This window comes from Danio rerio, chromosome 21 (assembly GCF_049306965.1).
Source record: "Danio rerio strain Tuebingen ecotype United States chromosome 21, GRCz12tu, whole genome shotgun sequence".
Classification (NCBI taxonomy): domain Eukaryota; kingdom Metazoa; phylum Chordata; class Actinopteri; order Cypriniformes; family Danionidae; genus Danio; species Danio rerio.
This window is the reverse complement of record NC_133196.1, coordinates 13,329,985-13,354,489: the sequence shown is the minus strand read 5'-3', so window position 1 is coordinate 13,354,489 and position 24,505 is coordinate 13,329,985. Positions and strand designations below refer to the sequence as shown.

General features: G+C 34.5%; 3 protein-coding genes and 1 non-coding gene across 8 annotated transcripts in view; 2 read left to right on the top strand and 2 right to left on the bottom strand.

Annotated features, from left to right (window-relative positions):
- The window catches only part of gtf3c5 (general transcription factor IIIC, polypeptide 5), a 678,526-nt gene that overhangs the window by 60,598 nt on the left and 593,423 nt on the right, over positions 1–24,505 (bottom strand). The gene's annotated exons all lie outside the window — the stretch shown is intronic.
- On the bottom strand, positions 639–12,563 carry mlnl (motilin-like). 2 transcript variants are annotated; one of them, NM_001386353.1, is made up of 6 exons: positions 12,394–12,563; positions 5,286–5,335; positions 5,017–5,130; positions 4,480–4,569; positions 881–983; positions 639–775 (listed from the first exon to the last, which is right to left on the bottom strand). In NM_001386353.1, exons 3-6 carry the CDS (start codon positions 5,128–5,130, stop codon positions 768–770), a joined length of 315 nt encoding a protein of 104 aa, NP_001373282.1. In that variant the 5' UTR covers positions 5,286–5,335; positions 12,394–12,563; the 3' UTR covers positions 639–767. The 2 variants fall into 2 exon arrangements, with proteins under 2 accessions (NP_001373282.1, NP_001373283.1); NM_001386354.1 differs by lacking the exon at positions 5,286–5,335.
- Positions 11,921–23,867, top strand: nop56 (NOP56 ribonucleoprotein homolog). 4 transcript variants are annotated; one of them, NM_201217.2, is made up of 12 exons: positions 11,921–12,033; positions 12,844–12,933; positions 13,973–14,087; positions 14,281–14,445; positions 15,082–15,280; positions 17,089–17,276; positions 17,477–17,628; positions 18,593–18,693; positions 19,404–19,552; positions 19,740–19,861; positions 21,294–21,422; positions 23,132–23,867. In NM_201217.2, the coding sequence occupies exons 1-12, from the start codon at positions 12,031–12,033 to the stop codon at positions 23,363–23,365; spliced, it is 1,647 nt and encodes a 548-aa protein (NP_957511.2). In that variant the 5' UTR covers positions 11,921–12,030; the 3' UTR covers positions 23,366–23,867. The 4 variants fall into 4 exon arrangements, 2 of the variants coding, with proteins under 2 accessions (NP_957511.2, NP_001296312.1); XR_012396503.1 differs by having other exon boundaries at positions 11,976–12,033; positions 18,593–18,859; positions 23,132–23,837; XR_012396502.1 differs by having other exon boundaries at positions 11,976–12,033; positions 21,294–21,701; positions 21,908–23,250.
- On the top strand, positions 21,144–21,210 carry LOC137488884 (small nucleolar RNA SNORD57). The gene has a single exon (XR_011008145.1). It is a non-coding gene; the product is annotated as a small nucleolar RNA SNORD57 (small nucleolar RNA).

The following is a 24,505-nucleotide window of genomic DNA, read 5'->3' as shown; positions in this document are numbered from 1 at the left end:
TTCCTCCGGGTACTCCGGTTTCCCCCACAGTCCAAAGACATGCGGTACAGGTGAATTGGGTAAGCTAAATTGTCTGTAGAGTGTGTGTGTGTGTGTGTGTGTGTGTGTGTGTGTGTGGATGTTTCCCAGAGAAAGGTTGCGGATAGAAGGGCATCTGCTGCGTAAAAAAACTTGCTGAATAAGTTGGCGGTTCATTCCGCTGTGGCGACCCCGGATTAATAAAGGGACTAAGCCGACAAGAAAATGAATGAATGAATGAATGAATGAATAAATCCTCTTCTATGTCACCTTAAATCCATTGAAGAGTCTTGAAAATGTTTCAGAAAATACAAAGAAAAGTTTCTTGAGCACTGAATCAGCATGGAGGAATGTTTTTTAAAGGATCGTGTGACACTCAAGACTGGAATACTCATGCTGAAAATTATCACACATTTGGTGTATTTTTGATCAAATAAAGGCAGCCTTACTGAATTTTAGAGACTCGCTTTAATAATTTACCCTATAGCATTGGTATATTAAATGACAATTTTTATTAATATAGCTAAAACTGTAAAAGAAGGACGGATATATAGAAGGTATTTAAATTATAACAATACAAACTCACATCCCCCTACATGTATAAATGACAAGAAACTGAATTTACATGCAAATTCATTTTATTGTGATTCTTTTTACATGTTTACATTCTCAGACAAAGGCTTTGTGCTTGCAGTTGAGGTGAATCATCAGACTGCAATTGTCATGGAATGCAGATATAAATGCCACCTTTAATTCGCTGTCAAAAAAGAGCACAAACATTAGAGCGGTCAGTTTGTGTTTTTTTATATAATAGAAGATAAATAAAAAGAGAGTTGATAAAGTGGATTTTACTTCTCCTTACCGTTGTCTGGCTCTTCTACGATGTTTTGCAGCATCTTACCGAAAGCAGACCCAATATGGCTCTTTTTAGCAGTGAGCTTCAGCCCTATTTCTACAGGCTGGCCCTTTAGGGGGAAAAACTATGGATTATTATATAAATTATATGATGCATTCTAGATTATCTAACAGCGTTGGGCATGTGTATGAGATGACAGTCATAAAAGGCCATTTTAGCAGATGAAAATCACACACTTTATTCAGAGATTTACCACCTGCCATCAGGCAGAAGGTACTTATTTAAAGAAGCTAGATTCAATAGAATATTTGCATTAATTTGTTCCAATTGCAGTTTGGTTTTTTAACAAGCTTTACGTTGTATTTTGCTCATGTACATTGGACACTCATGCTGTTTGAACATGTTTTGATTGGTAACTGCTCTGTTTATAATTAACATTTTACTTGATCATGATTCATTTTATTTATTTTTACTTGCTGTTAATTATGTTTTGATCCTTGTCGACTATTGCTGTGACTTAAAGTGCCCCTCTACAATTAAGAAATCCCAATCCAATAATGCAATCTAAACTGTCTAAGTTAACTGAGTGTATTAAAGATGTTAAAGACTGGATGACCAACATAGCATTAGCTCTACTATAAATATCATATATCCCATGTCACAAAAACTGCCTTCTTTCATCAGAGAAATATTGCTGTTACGAAGTATGCTATCCATCTCAGATGCAGAAAAGCTAGTCCATGCTTTTATGACTTATAGGCTGGATTACTGTAATGCTCTGTTTGCTGGCTGCCCAGCATCCTCTATTAACAAACTTAAGCTAGTATGCAGCTGCCAGAGTTCCTACCAGGTCTAGAAAATATAATTATCTCACCCCAATTTTTTCCTGCTTACACTGGCTGCCTGTTGAGTTTTGTATTGATTTTAACATATTGCTTTTTACCTATAAAGCTTTAAATAATCTAGCTCCTGTTTATCTAACCAACCTTCTGTCTCGCTACAGTCCAACTCACTCTTTAAGATCTTAAAACTCAGGGCTAATTATTCTCTTTATTCTCTTTTTCCACCTGGGGATACTCATCCTGAGGCCCCTCAGAGATTATGCAGTGCCACTCATGGTCATGCTAACTGAGCCTATAGTTTCTCCCTAGGTTTTTTTCCCTTCACTTTCGCCCATTGGTGAAGTTTTTTTTTATTGCCACTGTTACCACTGGCTTGCATAGTTCAGGACTTGTAGAACTGCGCATCGATGGATTACTCTTCAGTGTTTGGACTCCCAGCAGTGAAGCATATCGGACTGAACTGAGCTAATCTAAACTGAACTGAACTTAAACACTGAAAACTGAACTACACTTTTTCAATTCACTATAATCTTTTAAAGCTGCTTTGACACAATCTACATTGTAAAAGCACTACAGAAATAAAGATGAATTGAATTTAATTGAACATTTCTAAAAATGCGTATAGATTTTATTTAGACAAGACTATACAGATGAGTTTAAACACACAAATTTGCATCAATTATTATTTTCAGATTTTTAAAAAGAATGTTTAAAAGTCAAAATTCCTTGCTCTGTTAAACACAACTTGGGAAATATAAATGTTAGAAGATTACTAACAATTTTATGTTTTGTATATCATTTTTTAAATAGGAATATGAATATGGTTGGGTCATTTTGAACACATTTGTGTGGAGCCCTGTTAGGTGTCATAAAAAACTTCCTATAGCTATTTATTATATTTATTAATATATTCCATAATTTAATATATCATCTAAAAATAAGTAAAATCATCTTTTTGCTGTTTTATAACCCTAAAATAACATTTTTCTTCAAAAGGAAATTTTTGATTTATGTAAAATTTAAGATTTCAAACTATTCAATTAAACAAATAGGGGTAAACTCAGTATGATGCTAACATTTAAAGCTATAACATTCAAAAACATATTTTCTCACTGAAATATTAATGAGATTTTGTTGAAAACAGGGTATTAGTTCCACAAAATAATGATACTTTGCAATCAAACAAACCACAAATGTAAATACAGGGTATTAAAGGGTTTGTTCACCCACAACTAAATATACTGTCAATAATTAATAATCTCATGTCATTCCAAACTCACAAGATCTTTGTGAGCTTCCAAAATACAGCAGGGTTTATGAACTCGGCTTCTAGAAAACAGTATTTTGCCACTGACATCCCACAAGAGTGGATTTTGCATCCATGAATTCACACCAAACTGATCTATATCTAATAATATACAGATTAAGTGTTGATCATGTCACCATTTTTCTCAGAAAACATATTTGTAAAAGTGCTTGGTAGCAACCAAAGGATTTAACAATCGATGAAATCCATATACACAAAGAAAACAAATCTAATTAGTTTACAAATTAAGTTATGTGTAAATGAAATGACATAGAGAAAAAGTATTGAACTCATGAAAAAAGGGAGGTTTAGAAAAGCAGTGAAAGCCCAGACAGCAACTGAAATCTCTCAGTAGAAATTCAGCAAACCTCTGACCTTCGTCATTATAAATGAATATTAGCTGCTTCAGTCCAACATCTACATAATTAGGATGATGAAGATGAAACCAGAGTGGACATTTCAGCTGGACAATGATTCAAAATGCAGAGAAGGAAACTCTCAAATGCTTTCAGGGAATGAAAATCAAGCAGTAGAATAGGCAGCCTGATCTCACAAGGAAATGCAAATATTTTATGTTTTGTCAGTTTAGTGGCTAATTTGTACGATTTATACGAATTTGTACGAATTCAGTCATACAAAAATGTACGCTAAAAAAAAAAAGGTGTGGCACCTAACCCCACCCCTAACCCCAACCGTCATTGGGTGATGAGCAAATCGTACTAAATTGTACGAATTAGATTGTACGAATTCATACGAATTAGCCATCAAAATTTACGAATTGCCGTGAGATTGAGTTGGAATAGCCCAGCCAATCGCCTGAATTCAATCCAATATAAAAAACAAACACATTTTTCAGATTTTTTTGGTTTTGTTTTACTTCTATGTTTGTATTGTTTAAAAATCTTTAGAAAAAAGGTAAAAAAAAATTACTGTTTAATACTTACTTTTCCTATTGTATATTATGGTTTAATTCTCTCTAGATAATAAATTCTGCAATGTTTCTCACTGACACGAGTCCAACTCTGAAACTCTGGTGTTAAAGAATTTCTCTAGTTTTCCACTTGCGATAAAGTCTTTGTTTATATCCAATTCAGTTCAATTCATCTTTATTTCTATAGCGCTTTTACAATGCAGATTGTCAAAGCAGCTTAACAGATGAAGTTCTAGTAAATTGCTCCAGTTCAGTTTTGACAGTTGATGTTCAGTTTAGTTCAGTGTAATGTAAACATCACTGCTGAAAGCCATAAGACTGAGGAGCAAATCCAACAATGTGCAAAAAACATCCTAGACACATTCATCTCGTAAATATGATTGACTTCAAGCGCCATTTGTTTTCATTTGTGTTCTGAAGACGAACAAAGCTCTTAAGGGTTTGAAAGGACACGAGGGTGAGTAAGTAATTACAGAATTTTCATCTTTATGTGAACAAAGAAAGAACCGGGATTTCTTTTTCTCACCGCTGACTCTCCTCCATCCTCTTCTGGAGACGTTTCATCCACTAAAAGCCCTTCTGCTCGTGAATCAGCGTCCTTCCTCCCCTCCTTTTCCTGAAGATAAACACAGAAACAACATCAACAGTGAACCCTGGTGAACTTTTGAGGTCCTGCGCTGCAAAAAAAAACTATTAAATTAAATTATTTAGTTGGACTAAATGAACTTTTCTAGTCATTTCAACTTACATCAGTCATACTGACCAAAAATATGAAGTTAAATTGCAGTGCTCAACATAAATGAGTGCAAATTTATATTTTATGCATTTCTCAAAAACATATGCTGGAATAGTTAGCGGTTCCTTCTGCTGTGGAGTTCCCGGAAAAATAAGGGATTAAGCTTAAGGAAAATGAATGATGTATGTTGAGCACTGTGTGTACAACTAAAAATAAATAGTTGAAACCTGCTTTATTATTAGGTTAAGGTTACAGAAAAACATTTGTTGTAGTGACTTTTTTTTAATCATATCCTTTTTTTTATTTTACAGTGAATTCAATTCTCACCCTGAGCTCTCTCATCTCCTTGGGGCTGAAAAATGCGATGTGTCCTTCAGCCTGTTCGGCCAGAAGAGCAACAACGCATATCAGCAGCACACATCCTGTCACTGAGCCACGCATCTTTGGGTGACAGAAAAGCCCACATTAGCAATTATTAAACACAACATGCAGGATAACATAACTGGCATGCTTTAGATACTGAGCACATTTCAGTTATGATGCAGAGAAAGGAGTTATAGAGATCAAATCAGAGTCAGAAAGGCCTTTTGTTTTACCTTTATCCAGCATGCAGGTGTCTTCTGTGACGGCGGGTTTATGTTTGTGTCTGTGGTCAGAAAGTGGTCAGCTTTATAGAAAGATTCAGATCAACCTGAGCTTTTATTTACTATCTCTGACGTCTGTTTCCATAACTCCTCCAGCTTGGAGACAGGAGATACTATAAGGACTTGACATAACTTGGTTGTGGTTACTCTAGAGTTGGTGTACACTATACCGGGCAAAGGTCTGAGATCAGTTTGATTTTTTAAAATGCTTTTAAAAGGAGTCAAATCTGTTAACAGGGCTAGAATTCATGCTGTGAATTATTGGACTAGAAAAGGCTGAGCTTTAATTATTCTAAATGGAGGATTATTTACTGCCGCTGGTTAATAGTTCACCCAATGAAAATTCTGTCATTATTTATTCTCACCCTTTACTTGCTTCAAAGCTTTATGAGTTCTTCCGTTAAGCACAGAAGATATTTTGAAGAATGCTGAATATCTGTAACCATTGACTTCGATAGTGTTTGTCTTAACTGCACTGTAAACCCCAATGTTGTCTTTACTTAGACAATTAAGTAAAGTTGACTGAACATAGCTTAAAATTTTGCGTTTTGATCCTATCACTTAAAAATATATGAGTTAATTTAACTTATTATGTACCATAAAAATGCATAAACTTAAGATTTCAAGTGTAGTGAGCTCAAAATCATAATTAATCCTTTAAAAAAGGACACATTTTCACAAATGTAGTCTTGACTATAAACTTCTAATATGTGCAACCTTATAAGTGCAAGGTCTTTTTTAAATCAGAAAACAAATGGCTTCAGGTATAATTATTCGTCACTTTTAGATTGAAATTGATTTCAACATTTTTTCATAGTCCATTTTTTCACACTTAAATTGTTCAGTTCACTAAACTTAGTACTAAGCTTGTACAATTTAAGTATAGTCTACAAAACCGTCAAGTTAAATCAACTTAAATATGCAAGTTTTGGAAGACTCCATTACTCAATTAAATTGAGGCAACGATTTTACTAAATTAATTTAGTTCAAGCAACTTATTAGGGTTTTCAGTGTATTAGGGAAGTCAATGGTTACAGGTTTTTGGCATTCTTAAAAATGTAATACTTTGTGTTCAACAGAAGAAAGAAACTCATCCAAGCTTTAAAGGAAGTATTGTAAATTATTCTAAGATTATTTACTGCCGCTGGTGAAATGGACAGTTCGCCCAATGATAATTCTGCCATCATTTTCTCTCACCCTTTACTTGTTTCAAAGCTTAATGAGTTCTTCCGTTGAACACAAAAGAAGATATTTTGAAGAAGGCTGCAATCCTGTAACCATTGACTTCCATAGTATTTGTTTTTCCTATACTATGAAAGTCAATGGTTACACTTTTTTAGCTTTCTTCAGAATATGATACTTTGAAGGAAAAATAAAACACATCCAAGCTTTAAAAAAATGATTGTAAATGGAAGATGTATGGGCTAATTTTCTTCTTCTTTGATTCTTTGTAGAATCTTTTTGAGGAGGATTGTGTTACGAGCCTATCTTCCCTTTTCTTACCGTTCTGTGTCCTTACAGTGCGACGTCACAGTTAAATACTTAATTTATGGGTGGAAGATATATATATTTGAATTTTTTTGTGAAGATCAGCACTTCCTCTGTTGTATTGTTATTTTGTTCGTCATCTTATGTTTTTGTGTTATAGAATATTTTGGTGAGAGAATTTCAGCTGATTTCTTATTTATTTTAAATCCCTAGACAGTTTGATATATTTTGTTATTCATTTCAATAAATGTTTATTTCATTTACTTTTGTGTAATTTTATGGTATGGTCAGGAAACTGCTGGCTGTAAAACATTGTATTTAATTATTCACTGCTGTTGGTTAAAGGGACAGTTCACCAAAAAAAAAAAGGCAATTCTGTCACCATTTACTCATCCTTTCCTTGCTTTATGAGTTACTTTCTTCTGTTGAACGCAAAAGAAAATATTTTGAAGAATGCTGAAAACCTGTAACTTTCATAGTACTGTATTTGTTTTTCCTATTATGGAAGTCAGTGGTTACAGGTTTTCAGCTTTCTTCACAATATAATACTTTGCAAAAGAAACTCATCCAAGCTTTAAAAGAATGATTGTAATGGAAGATGTATCAATGTATTTGATTGTTTACTGCTGCTGGTTAAAGGGATAGTTCACCCAAAAATGACAATCCTGTCATCATTAATTCATCTTTTACCTTTTTCTAAGCTCTATGAGTTTCTTTCTTCCATTGAACACAAAAGAATATATTTTGAAGAATGCTGAAAACCTGTAACCATTAACTTCCATAGTACTTGTATTTCCTACCATGGAAGTCAATGGTTACAGGTTCTCAGCATTCTTCAAAATATATTCCCTTTTAAACCATTAAAAGAAACAGATCTACCTGAGCAAATAGTAAATACGTTTTCATTTGTGGGTGAACTATCCATTTCACCGTGTGTTGTGTTCCTTTTACTTTAATCTGAAGTATTAGTTGCTGTTTATATTTATTTTTCTCTTTCATTCAAGTGTTTGTATTGTCATCCTTTCTTTGTTATCTTATTATTTTAAAACAAAAGTAAAGGAGAACCACAAACAATAAGCTAACTCTGCTTACAAAGACAGTTTTTAAATAATATTAAACATAGTTGTAAATTTTAACTTGAAAATGTTATTAAATATAGTAACAATTTGTAATTAGTCTTTGATTTTATGGGGAAATTTCAGCATTGTTATTCCAGTCTTCATTATCACATGATCCTTCAGAAATCACTCTAATACAGGGGTGTCAAACTCAATTCCTGGAGGGCCGAAGCCCTGCACAGTTTAGTTCCAACCCTGCTCCAACACACTTACCTGTAGGTTTCAAACAAGCCTGAAGGACTCAATTAGTTTGATCAGGTGTGTTTAATTAGGGCTGGAACTAAACTGTGCAGAGCTGCGGCCCTTTTGGAACTGCGTTTGACACCTGTGGTCTAATATGATGATCTACGGGGCTGCATGGTGACACAGTGGGTAGCACATTTGCCTCACAGCAAGAAGGTCGCAGGTTTGAGCCCCGGCTGGGTCAGTTGGCGTTTATGTGTGGAGTTTGCATGTTCGTGTGGGTTTCCTCCGGGTGCTCCGGTTTCCCCCACAAGTCCAAAGACATGTGGTACAGGTGAATTAGGCTGAAGTGTCCGAAGTGTATGTGCGTGAATGGGTGTGTATGGATGTTTCCCAGTGATGGGTTGCAGCTGGGATCCGCTGTGTAAAACATATGCTGGATAAGTTGGCGGTTCATTCCACTGTGGCTACCCCAGTTTAATAAAGGGACTAAGCCAAAAAGAAAATGAATGAATATGATCTACGGGCGGCATGATGGCTCAGTGGTTGGCACTGTCGCCTCACATCAGGAAGGTCGCTGGTTCAAGCCCCGGCTGGGTCAGTTGGCATTTCTCTGTAGAATTTACCTATTCTCCCCGTGTCCACTGGTTACCTCCAGGTGCTCCGTTACTTATGCCGAAATAGTTGCAGGTTCATTCCACTGTGGCAATCCCTGATAAATAAGTGACTGAGCCGGAGGAAAACGAATGATTGAATGATGATCTGCTGCTCAGGAAACATTTATTATTATTGTCTTTAGGGTTGAAATCTGTTGGGTTGCTTCATATTTTTGAGTCAAAATTTAAAAAGTATCCCTTTTATTTATCAAGGACATGCATCTTTAAGGGTTAAAGTAAAAATATATTTTATAATGTAATAAAGATTTCAAATAAATGCTGTCATTTTGAACTTCCTTTTCATCAAAAGTGTGCATCAGGAGAAATAATTCAGCAATAATAATTACAAGAATCATTATTGATGGTTGAGTGCCAATAATAAGTTCTTAATAGTTATAAATCATTATAATATGCTTATTCTGTCTCCAAATGTTTTAACAAATCTAATTAAATGTAATGTAATGTAAACTTAATATAATGAAAAGTTCTTCCAGATTTTGATTTTAAAACATTAGCTGCATAATTACTTTTAGTCCTAAGTGTGTGCGTTTTGTTGTTTCTAAGGACTCTGCATTCTCATTCGACGTGTATAAATAGTCATAAATTCAACTCTGTCTTAAAATATAAAGTCAACTGTGGTATTTATTGCAGTGGCTGGTACACAATGGCACATTTGTTTGATGATTAGTGGATTGATGTGTGTGCACAACCAGCACTCTCTCCTGTCATCATTTGTCAAGTGTTTCCTCCGTCAGGTATATTTAGGAAATGGATCTTTACATATGTCACATTAACAGAGATTTATTGAGAAAAGGCTTGCGGCATGTAGAACATGGCTTATTCTGATAAGGAAAAAAAGATGTGTTCAAGTGTTTAATAAACTACTATTGAAAATCTCCTAATTAGCATTAAACACCTTTAACATTAAATGATGATATCATTAGTTAGCATTAGTTGACTATGGTAGTTACCATAAACAAAATTACAGGTATACAGAAACAATGGATCTCAATATTAGTTATTGTTCATCCATTTATTGAATTGTTTTTATTTAATTTATATATTTTTATTTATAATTTATTTATTATGTTGCTTTCTTTCTTCTTACTTTATTCATTATACTAATTTAATGCAGTTTATTAGATTTTTATTTTTGTTTTTTATTTTTGTAGATGATTTTAAATGAATTTAATTTACTGTGTTTTATGTTTACTTTGTGTAGTTAATTCAGTGTTTTATTTATTTTTGTGTTGGTTTATTTCATTTTAATTGTATTTAATGCAATATTTTTATTTCTTTTTATTGTTTCCTGTTTATTTTATTTTCACTTTGCTTAGATTTATTTGAATCCATTTTATTATTATTATAATCAATTTGGTTTATTGTCTTGTTTGTTTATTTTGTATTGTTTCATTGTTTTGCTTATTTATTGAGTTGTTTTATTTCATTTTTATTTTACTATTTGTTTCATTTAATGCATTTACTTACTTTTTTGTTGGGTTTAATTTTATTTTTCTATCTTAGTTTAGATTTCATTTTATCATTAGAATTAATACATTCATTCATTTTCCTTCTGCTTAGTCCCTTTATTAATCTGGGGTCGCCACAGCGGAATGAACCGCCAAAATATACAGCATATGTTTTACGCAGCAAATGCCCTTCCAGCCGCAACCCAGAACTGGGAAACATCCATACACTCTCACATTCACACTCATACACTACGGCCAATTTAGCTTATTCATTTCACCTATAGCGCATGTCTTTAGACTGTGGGGGAAACCGGAGCACCTGCAAACTCCACACAGAAATGTCAACTGGCCTAGCTGGGGCTCGAACCAGCGACCTTCTTGCTGTGAGCCACTGTATCACCCCATGTATGATTTAATATTAATATTTTTAATAATTTTTTTGTTGCTTTTTTAAGATTTTTATTTTAGTAGCTTTATTTTTATTGTTTTATTTTGTAGTTGATTTTACTTTTTATTTTATAAGTTGTGTTTTATGTTTATTTTGTATTGCTTATTTAGTTTTTTTTTCATTTATTTTTGTGTTGGGTTATTTTACTTTTTAATTGTATTGAATTAATTAAATGAAATGCATTTTATTAAAAAAACATTGTTTTATTTTAATTTTATTTTTGTTGATTCAGATTTATTTCATTTCATTTTATTATTATTATTATTAATTTAGTTTCTTGTGTTTTATGTCTATTTTAAATTAGTTTCTTTTTATTTATTTATTCTGCATTCCATTTTTGTTTTATTATTAATTTCATTTAATGCATTTATTTACTTTTTATTTCTGTCAGATTTTATTGTATACTTCTTTAGATTAATTTCATTTTATTTTATCATTATAATTAATTAATTTAATGTTGTTGTATTGTATTTTTATTTATTTATTTATTTATTTAATTAATTATTGTGTTGCTTATTTCATTGTTAGTTTATTATTGATTTAATTTAATGCATTTATTTACTTTTTGTTAGATTTTGTAGGATTTTATTTTATTTTTGATCTGTTTACATTGATTTCATTTTATTTGATCACTATAAATAGTTCAATTTTATTATTTTTTTTATTGTTTTATTGTTGTATTTGTATTTATATATTTGTTTATTGTGTTGTTTTATTTCATTTTTAGTTTTTTTTTATTTAATTTATTGCATTTATTTTTTTTTTATTAGATTTTGTTGGCTTTTATTTCATTTTTGCTCTCTTTAGACTGATTTCATGTTATTTTATCATTAAAATTTTTAAAATTTTTATTTTATGTTGTTTTATTATTGTATTTTTATTATATATTTATTTATTTATTATTGTGTTGATATATATCATTTTTACTTTATTATTGATTAATTTATGCATTTATTTACTTTTGTTCGATTTTTGATGGATTTTATTATATTATTGCATAGTGTAGTTTGATTTCATTTTATTTTATCATTATTTTATTATTTTATTTTTTTTTTACCAGTTCCCATGTTGGTCAATCATACTTCCTCTGTTGCTTCTACATGATAATGCATGCTTTCTCCAGCAGGCGGCTATTGTCCAACGTGCCATCTTGTAATTTCAATCATTTCCAAAGGGGTGGCGCAGTATTTCCCGCAAAACAAGAAACATCTCGCGATAGCGTGCAGGACTCACTCGTCTGGGTTTTCTTACTTGAGCGCATGCGGGTTTCTTTCCTGTTCGAGTGATCCGAAGAAACGCAACGCTCCTCGTGCGCGGAGCACGAGATCGGCAAACATGGTAAAGATTCAATATTTCATCATGCAAACTTTAGAAATCAACAAATAGCTTACCTATGCATTTTAAAAGCCACTGTGTCATATATTAAGTCGTGCTGTTATGAATAGCGTGCATGTTCGTGAGACGTACTTTTGTACATTTACACGTGTAAATGCGTGCTTTTTTGTTATTACACATTAATTACAGTCGTTATAATTAGTTTATTAAGCATTATTACGATGCGATCTATTAATACAAACTGCTTGTACTAAACTGCTTATAGGATAAAAGGTGAATCCGCAAACACAAGGCCTCAGGGTGATGTTAAAGGCCGCAGCAGCCATTAAAGTCAGTCTGTTTGGCTCGTAAAGTATAACCCACCTCTTGTTAGTGTTTTGAGGCGAAGTTCTGGTTCCGATCGCAGTGCTGTGAGATGTTGAGTTTTAAAAGTGCTACGCGCTGAGTATCCGATCCGCTGAAGGAACACGTGGTGCGTCTGCTAACCCATGCTAACGTGCGGATCTCCCCAGCTTCGAGCCAGCGCCAATGTTATAAAGTCGAAACATGGGTGGCTTATTATCAACTGTTATCTTTTGCTTACGCAATGTTGTAAAGTCATAATAAATGTTTTAAATCTTGACTGTTGTGTTTTGAAGTGCTATCATCAACATGTGGGCTCCATGCTCCGACTGATCAGTTTCCCAATATTTTACTTGTATTAGCGTTCATTGTTATTTGTGAGATCATTAAGCATTTGGGAGTTTGTCTTAATCTACTGTAAGTGATGATTTATGGTTTGAGCTCTAATCAGTGTGGTTTTCTCCCTCTCAGGTGCTTTTACACGTGTTGTTCGAGCATGCGGCTGGATATGCGTTGTTGGCTGTTAAAGAAGTGGAGGAGATTGGCATGCTTCTACCTCAGGTTTGTATTTTCTGGAAAGACCAATGGATTTCAGTTTTTGTGCAACCCAATATGGAAACATTAAAATCTGAAAATGGGAATCAAAGGTTGTTGGTTTAAATCCCTCCCGTTTATAGTACGACTAACCCTCATTGTACATTCAGGTTTTTTTTTTTTTTTTTGAGCAGGAAACAAAAGTATTTAGAGTTTAAGAACGCACAATGCCATGAATCTTCACTTCATTTGTTGAACAAGATATTATGATGAGGAAAACTGGACATTTTTCAGCTTTCTTTTGGTTTTATATTGGTTGTATAAGTTGGTTTTATATTTGCACAGTCAGACTTTCTATTTAATATAATTTCAGAAAACCGCTTGGCTAATTCTATATAGAGGAATCATTTTAGCAACCAATGATTGTCAAAGTACAATATTGTTCAAAGGTTGTTGGTTTAAATCCCTCCCATTGAAGTACTACTAACACTCATTATACATTTTAGGGTTTTGTTTTTAACCAGGAAAATAACGTCTTTCAGGGAGCAAAACTTCTGTGACTTCATGAACTTCCATTTCTTTTTTTTTTTCTGCTGAATACAAGGGATATTCTGATGAAAGCTAGATGTTTAGCTTGAAGATATTGTCGCTTAGATTCAGCATTTAGCAGCAGAAGAAATAAATGTTTATCACAAAGTAACTATGAAATGTTTTGGGTTTTATTTTTATTTTTTTTTATATGATACTTATTTTTATTCTTAGCATTTGACTTAATGGGTAATTCATCCAAAAATGAAAACCCACTCCATTTTCTCTTTCAAATGGTTTAAACCCTTTAAATTGTCTTTTTGTTGAAGACAAGATATTTGAAGATAGCTGAACCCATAACCATTGACTTAAAAAATAGGAGAAGGCTTTCGAAATACCATATCTTGATCAACTAAATGTCAAGCAGGTTTGGACAATTGAGTAAATGGCCATTTTCAGTTTTGGGGGAGCTATCCCTTGAAATGTAGTTTGTAAGGTCATTTAAAAAGATGTATTTTATTTTTTATTTTTTTTGTAGGTGGAGGAAAGTGTCCTAAATGTTGGAAAGTTCAGCAGCGTGGTCAAACTGAGTGCGTTCTTTCCCTTTAAATCCGCCCAGGGTGCATTGGAAAACATCAATGCAGTTTCTGAAGGTATGTAGTAATACTAAATGTATATATTTTTTTTAACTGCCTTAGATGAAGTGATGCACACATAATCTGTCAATCCACTGAGTTATTGTGATGACAACATACCTACAAAACTGATCATCTTTAGTTAATCCTGTTGATTTGCTATTTCTGACATGCAACTACTAAAACCTTGCTCCTAATCTGATTTTTGCAGGAGTTGTCCATGCAGATCTTAAGCTTTTTTTGGAGACCAACCTTCCGTCCGGAGGTAAAAAGAAGCCCATGTTGGGGGTGTCCGATGCTAAGCTTGGAGCAGCACTTCAGGAAGAACTCAATCTGTCCATTCAGACTGGAGGTGTGGTAGCTGAAATCATAAGAGGTGAGCATTATTCATAATAACAACACTGTTCATTTCAATGGAATCCCATCACCTGCACCCTACTTTAAGGTCCCACAAAAAATTTAAGTTGTATTAATTAATTTTTTATATTAGTCTTAAGGAATATCTTCAAGCCAGTGTCACATTTAAAAAGTTATAAATGTACAAAGCTTGTAGTTTGTCACTTAAATGGATCAATTCATTTATTTATTTTTTTTAAATTACTTCATAGTTCAGTTTATCAACCAATCAAATGCTCTCTAGTAACTCTTGTCCTGTCACCTTCAAGACCTTCTCATTTGCTTTTCATTTGTTGCTTTTAAGCTCAAGCAGAGCTGTGATTATATTAAACACTATTGCTGTTTTTAAAAAGTGGGAGGGACTAGCATATCCTCACGTTTCAGTTTGCGTCAAACACCCAATATAAATGCGCATTTCAAACTACTTCATGGGACCTTTTAAAATAAAACCTCAAACTGATTTTCCACATTTGTGAGTAGCCTGCAGTAATGATGAACCTAGATCTCCTGATCTCTGATGCTTTATACTGAAAAACTGAACTGACAGGCCAAAATGACTTGGTCTTTAATAAATTCAGCAGGGTCTATTGCTGATGACTTTGCTTGTAATTGACAGGTGTACGTCTGCACTTTCATTCACTGGTCAAGGGTCTCACGGCTCAAGCAGCGTCTAAAGCTCAGTTGGGTTTGGGTCACAGCTATTCCAGAGCCAAAGTGAAGTTCAATGTCAACAGGGCAGACAACATGATCATCCAGTCCATCGCCCTCCTGGACCAGCTGGACAAAGACATCAACACCTTCTCCATGCGCGTGCGGTAAGAGGCTTTTAACTAGGATTTCAAGAGTCCGTTATGTAATGGTTTCCACTAGGGCTGCACGATATTGGTAAAATCTGAAATTGCAATATTTATTCACAAGGTGGTTTGAACAGCACTATTTGATGGGTTTTCTGGGCAGTAATAAGCTACAGAAATGAAGTAATTAGAATACAATTTTTTAATTATTATTATTATTTTTTTTATCTCTGCTTTTGCTCGTTTCTATTCTGAATATCCAAAAATTGTTAATCAAGTAAAATTGTTTTACACCTTCAGAAGAAATAAGTCAAAATTAAGAGTTCTGCTATTGGGGTAAGTAAAATTAATAATGTGTTTGCTTTTGAAACGTAGATATTTGGACTAGAAATAAGACGACAATACCAAGAAACTTTTTGTACACTGTAAAACCAAACGGTCAACTTTATCAAATAAAATGAGTAAACTCAGTTGACAATTCTTCTCATTTGAAAAAGAGTTTTGAGCTCTGTGTTGAAGGTTATGAGTTAAATACCTTATTACTTCAACTTAAATGGAGTAAGTTCACAGTACTCTTTATAGATTAATTTATTTTAACTCGAACGATTTTTAAGCAATCGGTTTCCTCAAACAATTTGAGTTGCCTTAACTTACTGGGTTTTACAGTACTCAGTTGGTTTGAGTTCTCTGTGTTGGGTTTTACTGTGCTCAACTTGCTTCATTTACTCAAATGGATTAAGTTCACAATACTCATTAGGATTTGTTTTTTTGAACTTTGAAATGTTTGAAATTGGCCCGCAGTTCTTGTTCAACTATAATTTAGACTCAACATTGCAGATCTTGCGATGTGACTTGCAGATGGGCACATTGCGATATTGATGCTGAAACGATATATGGTGCAGCCCTAGTGTCCATCTGAAAACTGCCTTTTTTGCCCTCTTGGTTTTGTTGGGCTTTGGTTTCCAAAAATGTTAACTTTTAACTTATGGTTTAAAAGACCAAGTGTAAACTTATTTTACTTTACTTAATTCCATGCCAATTAGCCATTTTAAAATGTATTCAAAGAGACTTGTATGTCCAGGTTGCAAACATGCACTTTTAATAATTACCTCCGGATCAACAAGCTTTTGAGATTTTTTTTTGAATGCAGCCTTTTGCTCTCTTTAGGAGAACTCGTATGCCCATGTGCAGTGTTTCTTTATGAATAACATTGCCAGCTACTGGGCAAGCGTCAATAATACAGTATTTCTTTTCATATATATATATATATATATATATATATATATGTCATAATGGGGACTTTTGCGCATTGTAACCTTTTTGCAAATGAAAATTGTGTGTATAGATGGATAGAATTGTCATGCAAGTCTATTAGATCATTTTGTGTAGTTGGGTGTAATCCAGAATCCTCCAAATGCTTACCGCAGACAGCGCCCCCTAGTGCACTGGCTGTACAAAAAAATGGAGGGACAGTAAAGTCCTTCCCCGGGAGTGTTTGGTCCATTTTAAACTGGACTGAACACAACCTGAGGGGGGAAACAAACCTGTCAGAGCTTGATGCTAATCAATTTACAAATTCAGGATTTGCATTTAATCAAACCCGAATAAAAGTAAAAAGAAAAAAGGTCAACTTATTCCCACTACTGGTTTTGCCGTTGTTTACTTGGACTGTAGAATTTTCTTTATTGTCTTAATACAAAGTTGTGCAGCTATTTAAAGAAATTTGCAAGAAATAATTTAGCAGTGACTAAATTTGAACTAAAGTTAAAACTCCCTTATTGTCCAATATCCGCATTGTTTCTGATGTTTTTCTTTTCTTATCTAAACAGTGAATGGTACGGTTACCACTTTCCAGAGCTCATAAAGATAGTCAGCGATAACAGTACATACTGTAAATTGGCCAAGCTGATTGGGAACAGGAAGGAACTGTCAGAAGAAATGCTGGAAGCCATGGAGGAGATAACGATGGACAGTGCAAAAGCTCAGGCCATCCTCGATGCGTCCCGCAGCTCCATGGGTAAGACGAGCACAGTGTTATGATTGTAGCGCAATGTGGGTTTGTCTCAGATGTTATGATGTATTTATAATCTGTCAATCCCCTGAAGCCTGTGATGACAGCATACCTCAATAACTGAACCTCTGGAGTTGCTGTAATTCAGACTTGTACAAACTGCTGGAGCAGACTAATTGTGTATCTTTATTACATTATTCCTGAAGGTATGGATATCTCTCCTATTGACCTGATCAATATTGAGTGCTTCTCCAGTCGTGTGGTGTCCCTCACAGACTACAGACAGGAACTGCAAGAGTACCTGAGGTCAAAAATGGGCCAGGTGGCACCAAATCTCGCAGCTCTCATTGGTGAAGTGGTGCGTATTTGCAGTCGCAATTGACTGTTATTCCTATTCAAGTTGGCAGTGTAACAAATATATGGAAAAGTAGAGGACTTGTTTATTTAACAATTACTAAGTTGGTTTATGCTGAATTTGGCGATTTATAAAAAGTTTATTTCTTTATTTTTTTAATTCATTATCTGATTTGGTTTTTGTTAAATAAAATTAAGCAAATAACTAATCAATTTTTTTTTTGTTTATTTTTTTAATTTGTTATTTGCTCTAATTTTTTATCAATTCATGTTAATTTCTCGTTTATTTTTTTATGAATTTCTTTTTTTAATTTAGTTTATTTTATTTATGATTTCTATATATAATAGTCTGTTAATTTATTTATAATTTAATTAATAATAATTTTTTTTCATTAATCTATTTTTAGTTACTTTGGTTTCATTATTTTATATATATATATATATATATATATATATATGTATATATATATATATGTATGTATATATATATATATATATATATATATATATATGTATATATATATATATGTATATGTATATGTATATATATATATATATATATATATATATATATATATATATATATATATATATATATATATATATATTTTTTTTTTTTTTTTGTGTATATATATATATATATATTTTTTTTTGTGTGTGTGTATATATATATATATATATATATATATATATATATATATATATATATATATATATATGTATATATATATATATATATATGTATATATATATATGTATATATATATATATATATATATATATATATATATATATATATATATATATATATATATATATATTAGCTTTTAGATTTGCTATCTTGTAAACACAGCCCTCTCTGAAACATTTAAAAATACTACTTGTGTATTCTCCATGTACAGAAGTTGCACAACCAAAGTATCAGATTTCTGTTTTTGCATGCTCTGACATCCACTTTCATGTAACAGGTTGGTGCTCGCCTGATCTCTCACGCTGGCAGTTTGACAAACCTGGCCAAATATCCGGCGTCCACCGTGCAGATCCTGGGTGCAGAGAAGGCCCTGTTCAGGTACTGGGGCTCCCCTTCCCTGCTGGGGTTTTACACAGCTGCGGTGATGGCAGGGCCGGGGCGGATCAGGAGCGGGTGATTTGGTGTGTCATTGAACACGCTTTAAGGTGATCCCGCTCAATCTCCCGTACCCCCCAGTCTGAGCAGCTGATGAGGGTTTTGAGAGGTAGATACATCTGAAGACGTTCTGTTGAGAGAGCGCACATGTACAATTACTTCATAGAAAATTACATCTTCAGTTTCTAGTTTAGTAGAATATTTACAGATAATGTATGTCGTGTGATGCTCCAACATATCAGCAGCTGAAAGCATGTGTATTGGTTTTAATATGTTGTCTTGATTGACCAGTTATCAGAAATTTAAAAATGTTTCAAATTGTAAAAAAATCTGCTAGTTATTATATTGAACTAAACTACTTTTGTAATTGTTATTACTCTTGCCTTAAAATAGCCATAAGTTGCTGATGTGGCAAATAAGTAACCTTAACAATGAACAGCAATGATAGTGTTTTTGTCTATATCTAGAAGTTGTCAGTCGCATAGAAGCTCAATTCAGTTACCTTAAGCCAAATAGAATTTCTGAAACATTAGTTTTTGGGTAATTGCAGTTTTTGATTTTTTTTATGGGAAGCAGTTTTGGTGCATCACACAATTGTCAATGCCAAAATTGTGGTGTAGATGGACTTTCTTTTGCTCTTTCCCCTAATTCAGAGCATTGAAGACCAGAGGAAACACGCCTAAGTACGGTCTCATTTTCCACTCGACATTCATCGGGCGCGCAGCTGCCAAAAATAAGGGTCGTATCTCGCGTTACTTGGCCAACAAGTGTACCATCGCATCCCGCATTGACTGCTTTTCTGGTGAGGACCCCTTCTATTATCATTTCAGCCACTTTTTTGCATTTTTGCTATGATGCTTTAATTTTTCGTCAACAGTAACCCACCTCAGTGGTTGTTGAGATGATATTCCTGAGCATAAGTGTGATCAAACGCTTTAGTGGTTTTCTGTTGTGTGGTTTTTCATGATGTTTTTCTTCACTACACACAGAGGTTCCCACAAGTGTGTTTGGTGATAAGCTTCGTGACCAGGTAGAAGAACGTCTGGCCTTCTATGAGACAGGGGAGGCTCCACGAAAGAATCTGGATGTCATGAAAGAAGCTGTTGCACAGGTGAGCCCTCATCCATTGTTCTGGCAACACCAGTATTGTTACAACAGGCAAATGATTTGTTACTTTAAAAAGCTTTATTTTAGTAAGCTAAATGGCTATGAAAGGTTGATTTATAGCAACTAATTTTTTTTTAAGCACCAAAAATGTTTACCAGAATCAAATCTTCCGCCATATTGCATTTTAAGGAAACTTGAGATTATTGCAGTAGTTTGGCATTAGTTCTGAACTAATGTTAAGTAAAATAATTTTTTCTCTTTTTTTATGTTTTAACGGATACATTTTATACAATTGTAGTTTAATTCTGAGAACAGCACTTGTGTACTATTGCTTATCTATATCAAACTATTTATTTATTTTTTGCATAACTTGTATTGGGTCATTTTTAACTGCAGTCTAACAGGTAATGGAGGAATTTACTGTTTTGGCATGTCTTATTAAAAGGTGACTTTCAAAATTCTATCTTTAGCTAAAATTAAAATATTAACATTGACTTATGCCCAACTTGTATATAGATATTTTTTGCCCTCTATTATACCTGTTTCTCACTGCAAATAAAGCAGAAGCAGTGCACTTTAAAAAAATAAAATAAAATCTCTCCCCCCACCAAGGCCCACGACAACTTATGCTGTTAACTTACCCTGCAAGTTTTTAATATCTCATTTTGTTTGTGATCGTCAGCATAACGAAGACCTATAGTTACAGTGATACTTGTACAATATATTTATAATGATATTTATACATGATCGAACTGGTGTGCAACTTAAGCAAAACTAATACTAAAATAGTTTACAATTTAATTTTGTAGTTCGGGCCCAAATAAATATTTGTTGCTGTTAATTGGTTAAGTTACCAGGAGTTTTTAATATATAGGATAGAATTAAAATTCACACAAATATATTCAAAGTTGAATATGATTTATCAAAGTAACTTTTTATTGTAATACGAGTTGCTGATGTGGCAATAAATAAGTTCATTTGATTGAATGTATAAAAAATTAGTGTTTTTATTTGTGTAAATTTATTGGGTAATTCTTTGTTTTTGGTCTTTTATAAATGCTCCATGCCTTTGAGCGTGCTGATGTGCTGCTTCTGCATGCAGTATGAAGCTCTAATCTGTTAACTTGGACGCAGAAAAACACGCTCCGCTCGCACTTGCGGTGTGCAACAGGCGTTAGACGTTAGCATCACCTGTTAAAAGCTAGTAGTGTATATTGTAATTGTTTTAATAGCTAATTCTACCCCTAAAGTGCTGTTTTTACGGTTACTGCAGTTTGAGGATGTGCTGTGAGTGATGACTCTTTCCTCCTGACTCCTACGTGGAGGCGAAAACTGATTTAATGAGCCTGACACAGCACTGTGAATTCATATTCTAATACTCTTGTTCTTGTAGAAATGCAAATACATTTTTTTTTTTTTTTTTTTTTCCCTCGCAGGCTTCTGAGGTGGCTGCTGAAATAAAGCGGAAGCTTGAGAAAAAGGAAAAGAAGAAAAAGAAGCGGCAGAAGAAGCTAGAAGCTCTTTCCACTGCAGAAGGAGATGAGGAAACCAATGGTGATGTTGAGGTACATAGAGTAACCATCTTTAAGCCACAAGTGTTTTTAAATTGGTGTTCAGGGGATTAGGGGTTTGTAGAAATCTTTCATAAAGCAGAATGTTAACTGAGTGTTGGTTTTTATTCAGAAATTACTTGAGAAATGTATTTAAATACTGCAGCTCTAATACAAGGATGTTCAGTGTTTGTCTGAGATGATTAGTCGACCAAAATGTGTGTATTCCATACAAGCTGAAGCTGAGATCTAGTCGCGTGACTCATGGTGCGCTTGTGGGATTCATTCAACTGGGTGCGTTTGGAAGGTGGAAATAACGAATTTGCACACACTCACAATGTGCAAAAGGCCGCTGTCATTTGCGATGTCCTGCAGTTGATCTTGCTCAGACATGGTGGATTCACTTGATTTGTTGACAGGTCTATTCCTTGGCAGTTCATGGGTCCTACACTGGGCCTTTTCCCCCTTAGCAAAGAAACTTTCATATGTTTGTTACTCAGTTTTGTGCTTGTGGGTTAAATTTGCTTGTTTAAAGCACACTAGGTACACACTAGGTACAGTTGCCTTGAACCGGGCCAAAGCACGCTCGTCCCCTCTCCCGTCTCCCCCGACGGCCCGTACTCGCACCACAAATGGGCCTCGGCACGCTTGCGTCATCGCTGCTGCGCTGTTCAGTGAGAAGCGATCACTCACTCAGCAGCACAGTGGAGATTTCTCTAGTTAAATCTTTTCAGTCGTTTGTTATGCAGTGACATGCAGTCAAATATTTCGCCAAACAGTCCTTAGGGATGCAGGGACACGCAGTCAGATATTTCGCCGAACAGATCTGCGCTCAAACAGTCATAAAGCTCTCGTGCTGCAGAAATGAGGAGGTCTGCTGAAGTTGTGCAGCTGTCGTGTTGTGAGGAGTTCTCGTCTTTAGTAAACTACGGCAGTTTGCGTTCACTAAACCAGTAAGAATTATTAATTAATCCATATGAAACGGCCCCTTAAAAGTCACGTCTCGCTTTCAGTTTCAGGCTTTGGCGCGTTTTGCACTCATACACAAACGTACCGTGCCAAAGCCCAAGTGAACCGCTCTCAGGCACACCTCTTCCAACCGGGCCAGGGCCGGCCAAGTGAACCGTGCTTGAGCCCGATTCAGCGCACTCACACTTCTCAAACGATCCGGGAAATGGGCCTGGGCACGGTACGGATGGCATAGTGTGAGTAGGCCCTAAGTGACTGAAATGTAACCCAAGAGAATACGGCCTTTTTCTAAATAAAAGAATTTGTACGATCCTTTATTTTAAAGCAGGAGTCACCAAACTTGTTCCTGGAGGGCCGGTGTCATGCAGATTTTGTTACAACCCTAAAGCCTGGTTTATACTAATGCATCAAGTGACCGGCGTAACCTACTGTGCATGCAACGCGCGTAGCTGTGCGTTTATACTTGCGTTTACTAGTGTTAATAAAATACTTTTTAGAAAGTAGTAAAAGATAAAGAAAGGATGAACCATTTAAAGACTCTGTTCAGCGCACATTGCATGCCTATACTGGAGGCTGGACCTTCTCATGGACCTGTCTCATATCGGTCATGCTATAGCAAAACTCCTCCGAACCATTGACAGGCCCAACACAATGGGTTTGATCACTGAAGTGAGCAGGACATGATCATTCCTGAGCATGTTAAACTCCTGTTTATTTCAAACATTATGCTGATGTTTTCCTCTATTCCTCCGCAGGAAAATGAAGTCGCCACAAAGAAGAAAAAGAAAAAGCAGGCCGCAGAGGAGATGGAGGTAAAAGAGGATGAGGAGGTCACAACAAACGGTGTTGAAGAAACGCCTGGTAAGAAGAAAAAGAAGAGGAAGATTGAGGCTGTGGAGGCCGAGCCTGAAGTCCAGGAGGAAGCAGATGAGACTCAGGTGGAGAAGAAAAAGAAAAAAAAGAAAAAGAAAGCCCAGGAGGATGAATAAACTCCTCTCTGTGTGGACTTCAGTATTGTACAGCTTTATTTTTAGTTTCGAGCGTTGGACTCTCATGGTCAAGCGTTTTAATGTGTATGAGCAAAGCGTTGAGAGCTGTCACCGGTTTGTTTCTTTTATACAAACTTGCTTTATATCCTGTCATTTTTCTTCAAAGCACCTTTCTGAAATGGACAGTTCATTTATGTGCCTTTCTGAAAATGACTGACTGCTCTGATTATTGGCTGAATCTCATTTCAAACGCCGCCATGCTTGTGCTCGATGAAATGGTTTGATTTATACATGGTAATGTCTCTGAGTTTTGGAGCAGATTGTAGTTACACATATTTTTGTACTTTAAATGCCGAATTTGAAATTTGCCAAGATGGTAAATGTGAACCGATACTGTGCATGTGTACGCCAGCTATTATACACATCAATGATTGACCTTTCAATAAATTAATAATCGATTCTGTAACCTAAACTGTGTTCATGTCAGTTAATGTAGCCTGTTTGTTACAAAATGGTTGTATATTAGCTAACGTTATTGCTAATGTAACATGAATAATATGTAGAGCTTTTATTATTGGATGACTTGTTTAATTTTTTAATGAATGCTTAGAAATGAAATGTAAAAGTGTAAGTTCACATACCCTGCCATACAGGTGTAGTTCACAGTCAGAATGCAGTTTTGCTTGTTGATGATTACCCAGGCCTTGTATAGCTCAGTCTTCTTTCCTTATCTTCGGCTAGGCAGAACCTTGGTTAGCAGTACATAGTGTTGAATCTGGTAATCATGGAACATTATTTCTAGCACATGACCACACAACAACATTGCTGGCATCCAAAGACTTGTAGACCTTCAGCTTCTTTCTTGTAAAAACACTTTGAGCTTCAATGAGATGGTAGATTTGGGGCTGGATACTTGGCCATTTCGTCAGATCCAATATTAATTGGGAAGGGCGCTATCGCAAATGGACCTGTCAGACAAGCGCCGCTCACTTTAACGTTAATTTTGCAGAATCACTGCTTATCACTAGGTGACGAGCTGTTATAAAACGCCTAAAGCATTATGTAAATAATATATATATATATATAATTCATAACTAATATAACTCATTTCTAAGACAACAAACTGTACCACATCGGATG

Coding starts and splice junctions, on each gene's coding strand:
- nop56 (NM_201217.2), top strand. Junction 14,446..15,081: donor GGTAGCTGAAATCATAAGAG/GTGAGCATTATT, acceptor TGTAATTGACAG/GTGTACGTCTGCACTTTCAT. Junction 17,277..17,476: donor TGCGTCCCGCAGCTCCATGG/GTAAGACGAGCA, acceptor TTATTCCTGAAG/GTATGGATATCTCTCCTATT.
- mlnl (NM_001386353.1), bottom strand. CDS start 5,130: ATGCGTGGCTCAGTGACAGGATGTGTGCTGCTGATATGCGTTGTTGCT. Junction 4,570..5,016: donor AGGAGATGAGAGAGCTCAGG/GTGAGAATTGAA, acceptor GTTTATCTTCAG/GAAAAGGAGGGGAGGAAGGA. Junction 984..4,479: donor AGGATGGAGGAGAGTCAGCG/GTGAGAAAAAGA, acceptor TTCCCCCTAAAG/GGCCAGCCTGTAGAAATAGG.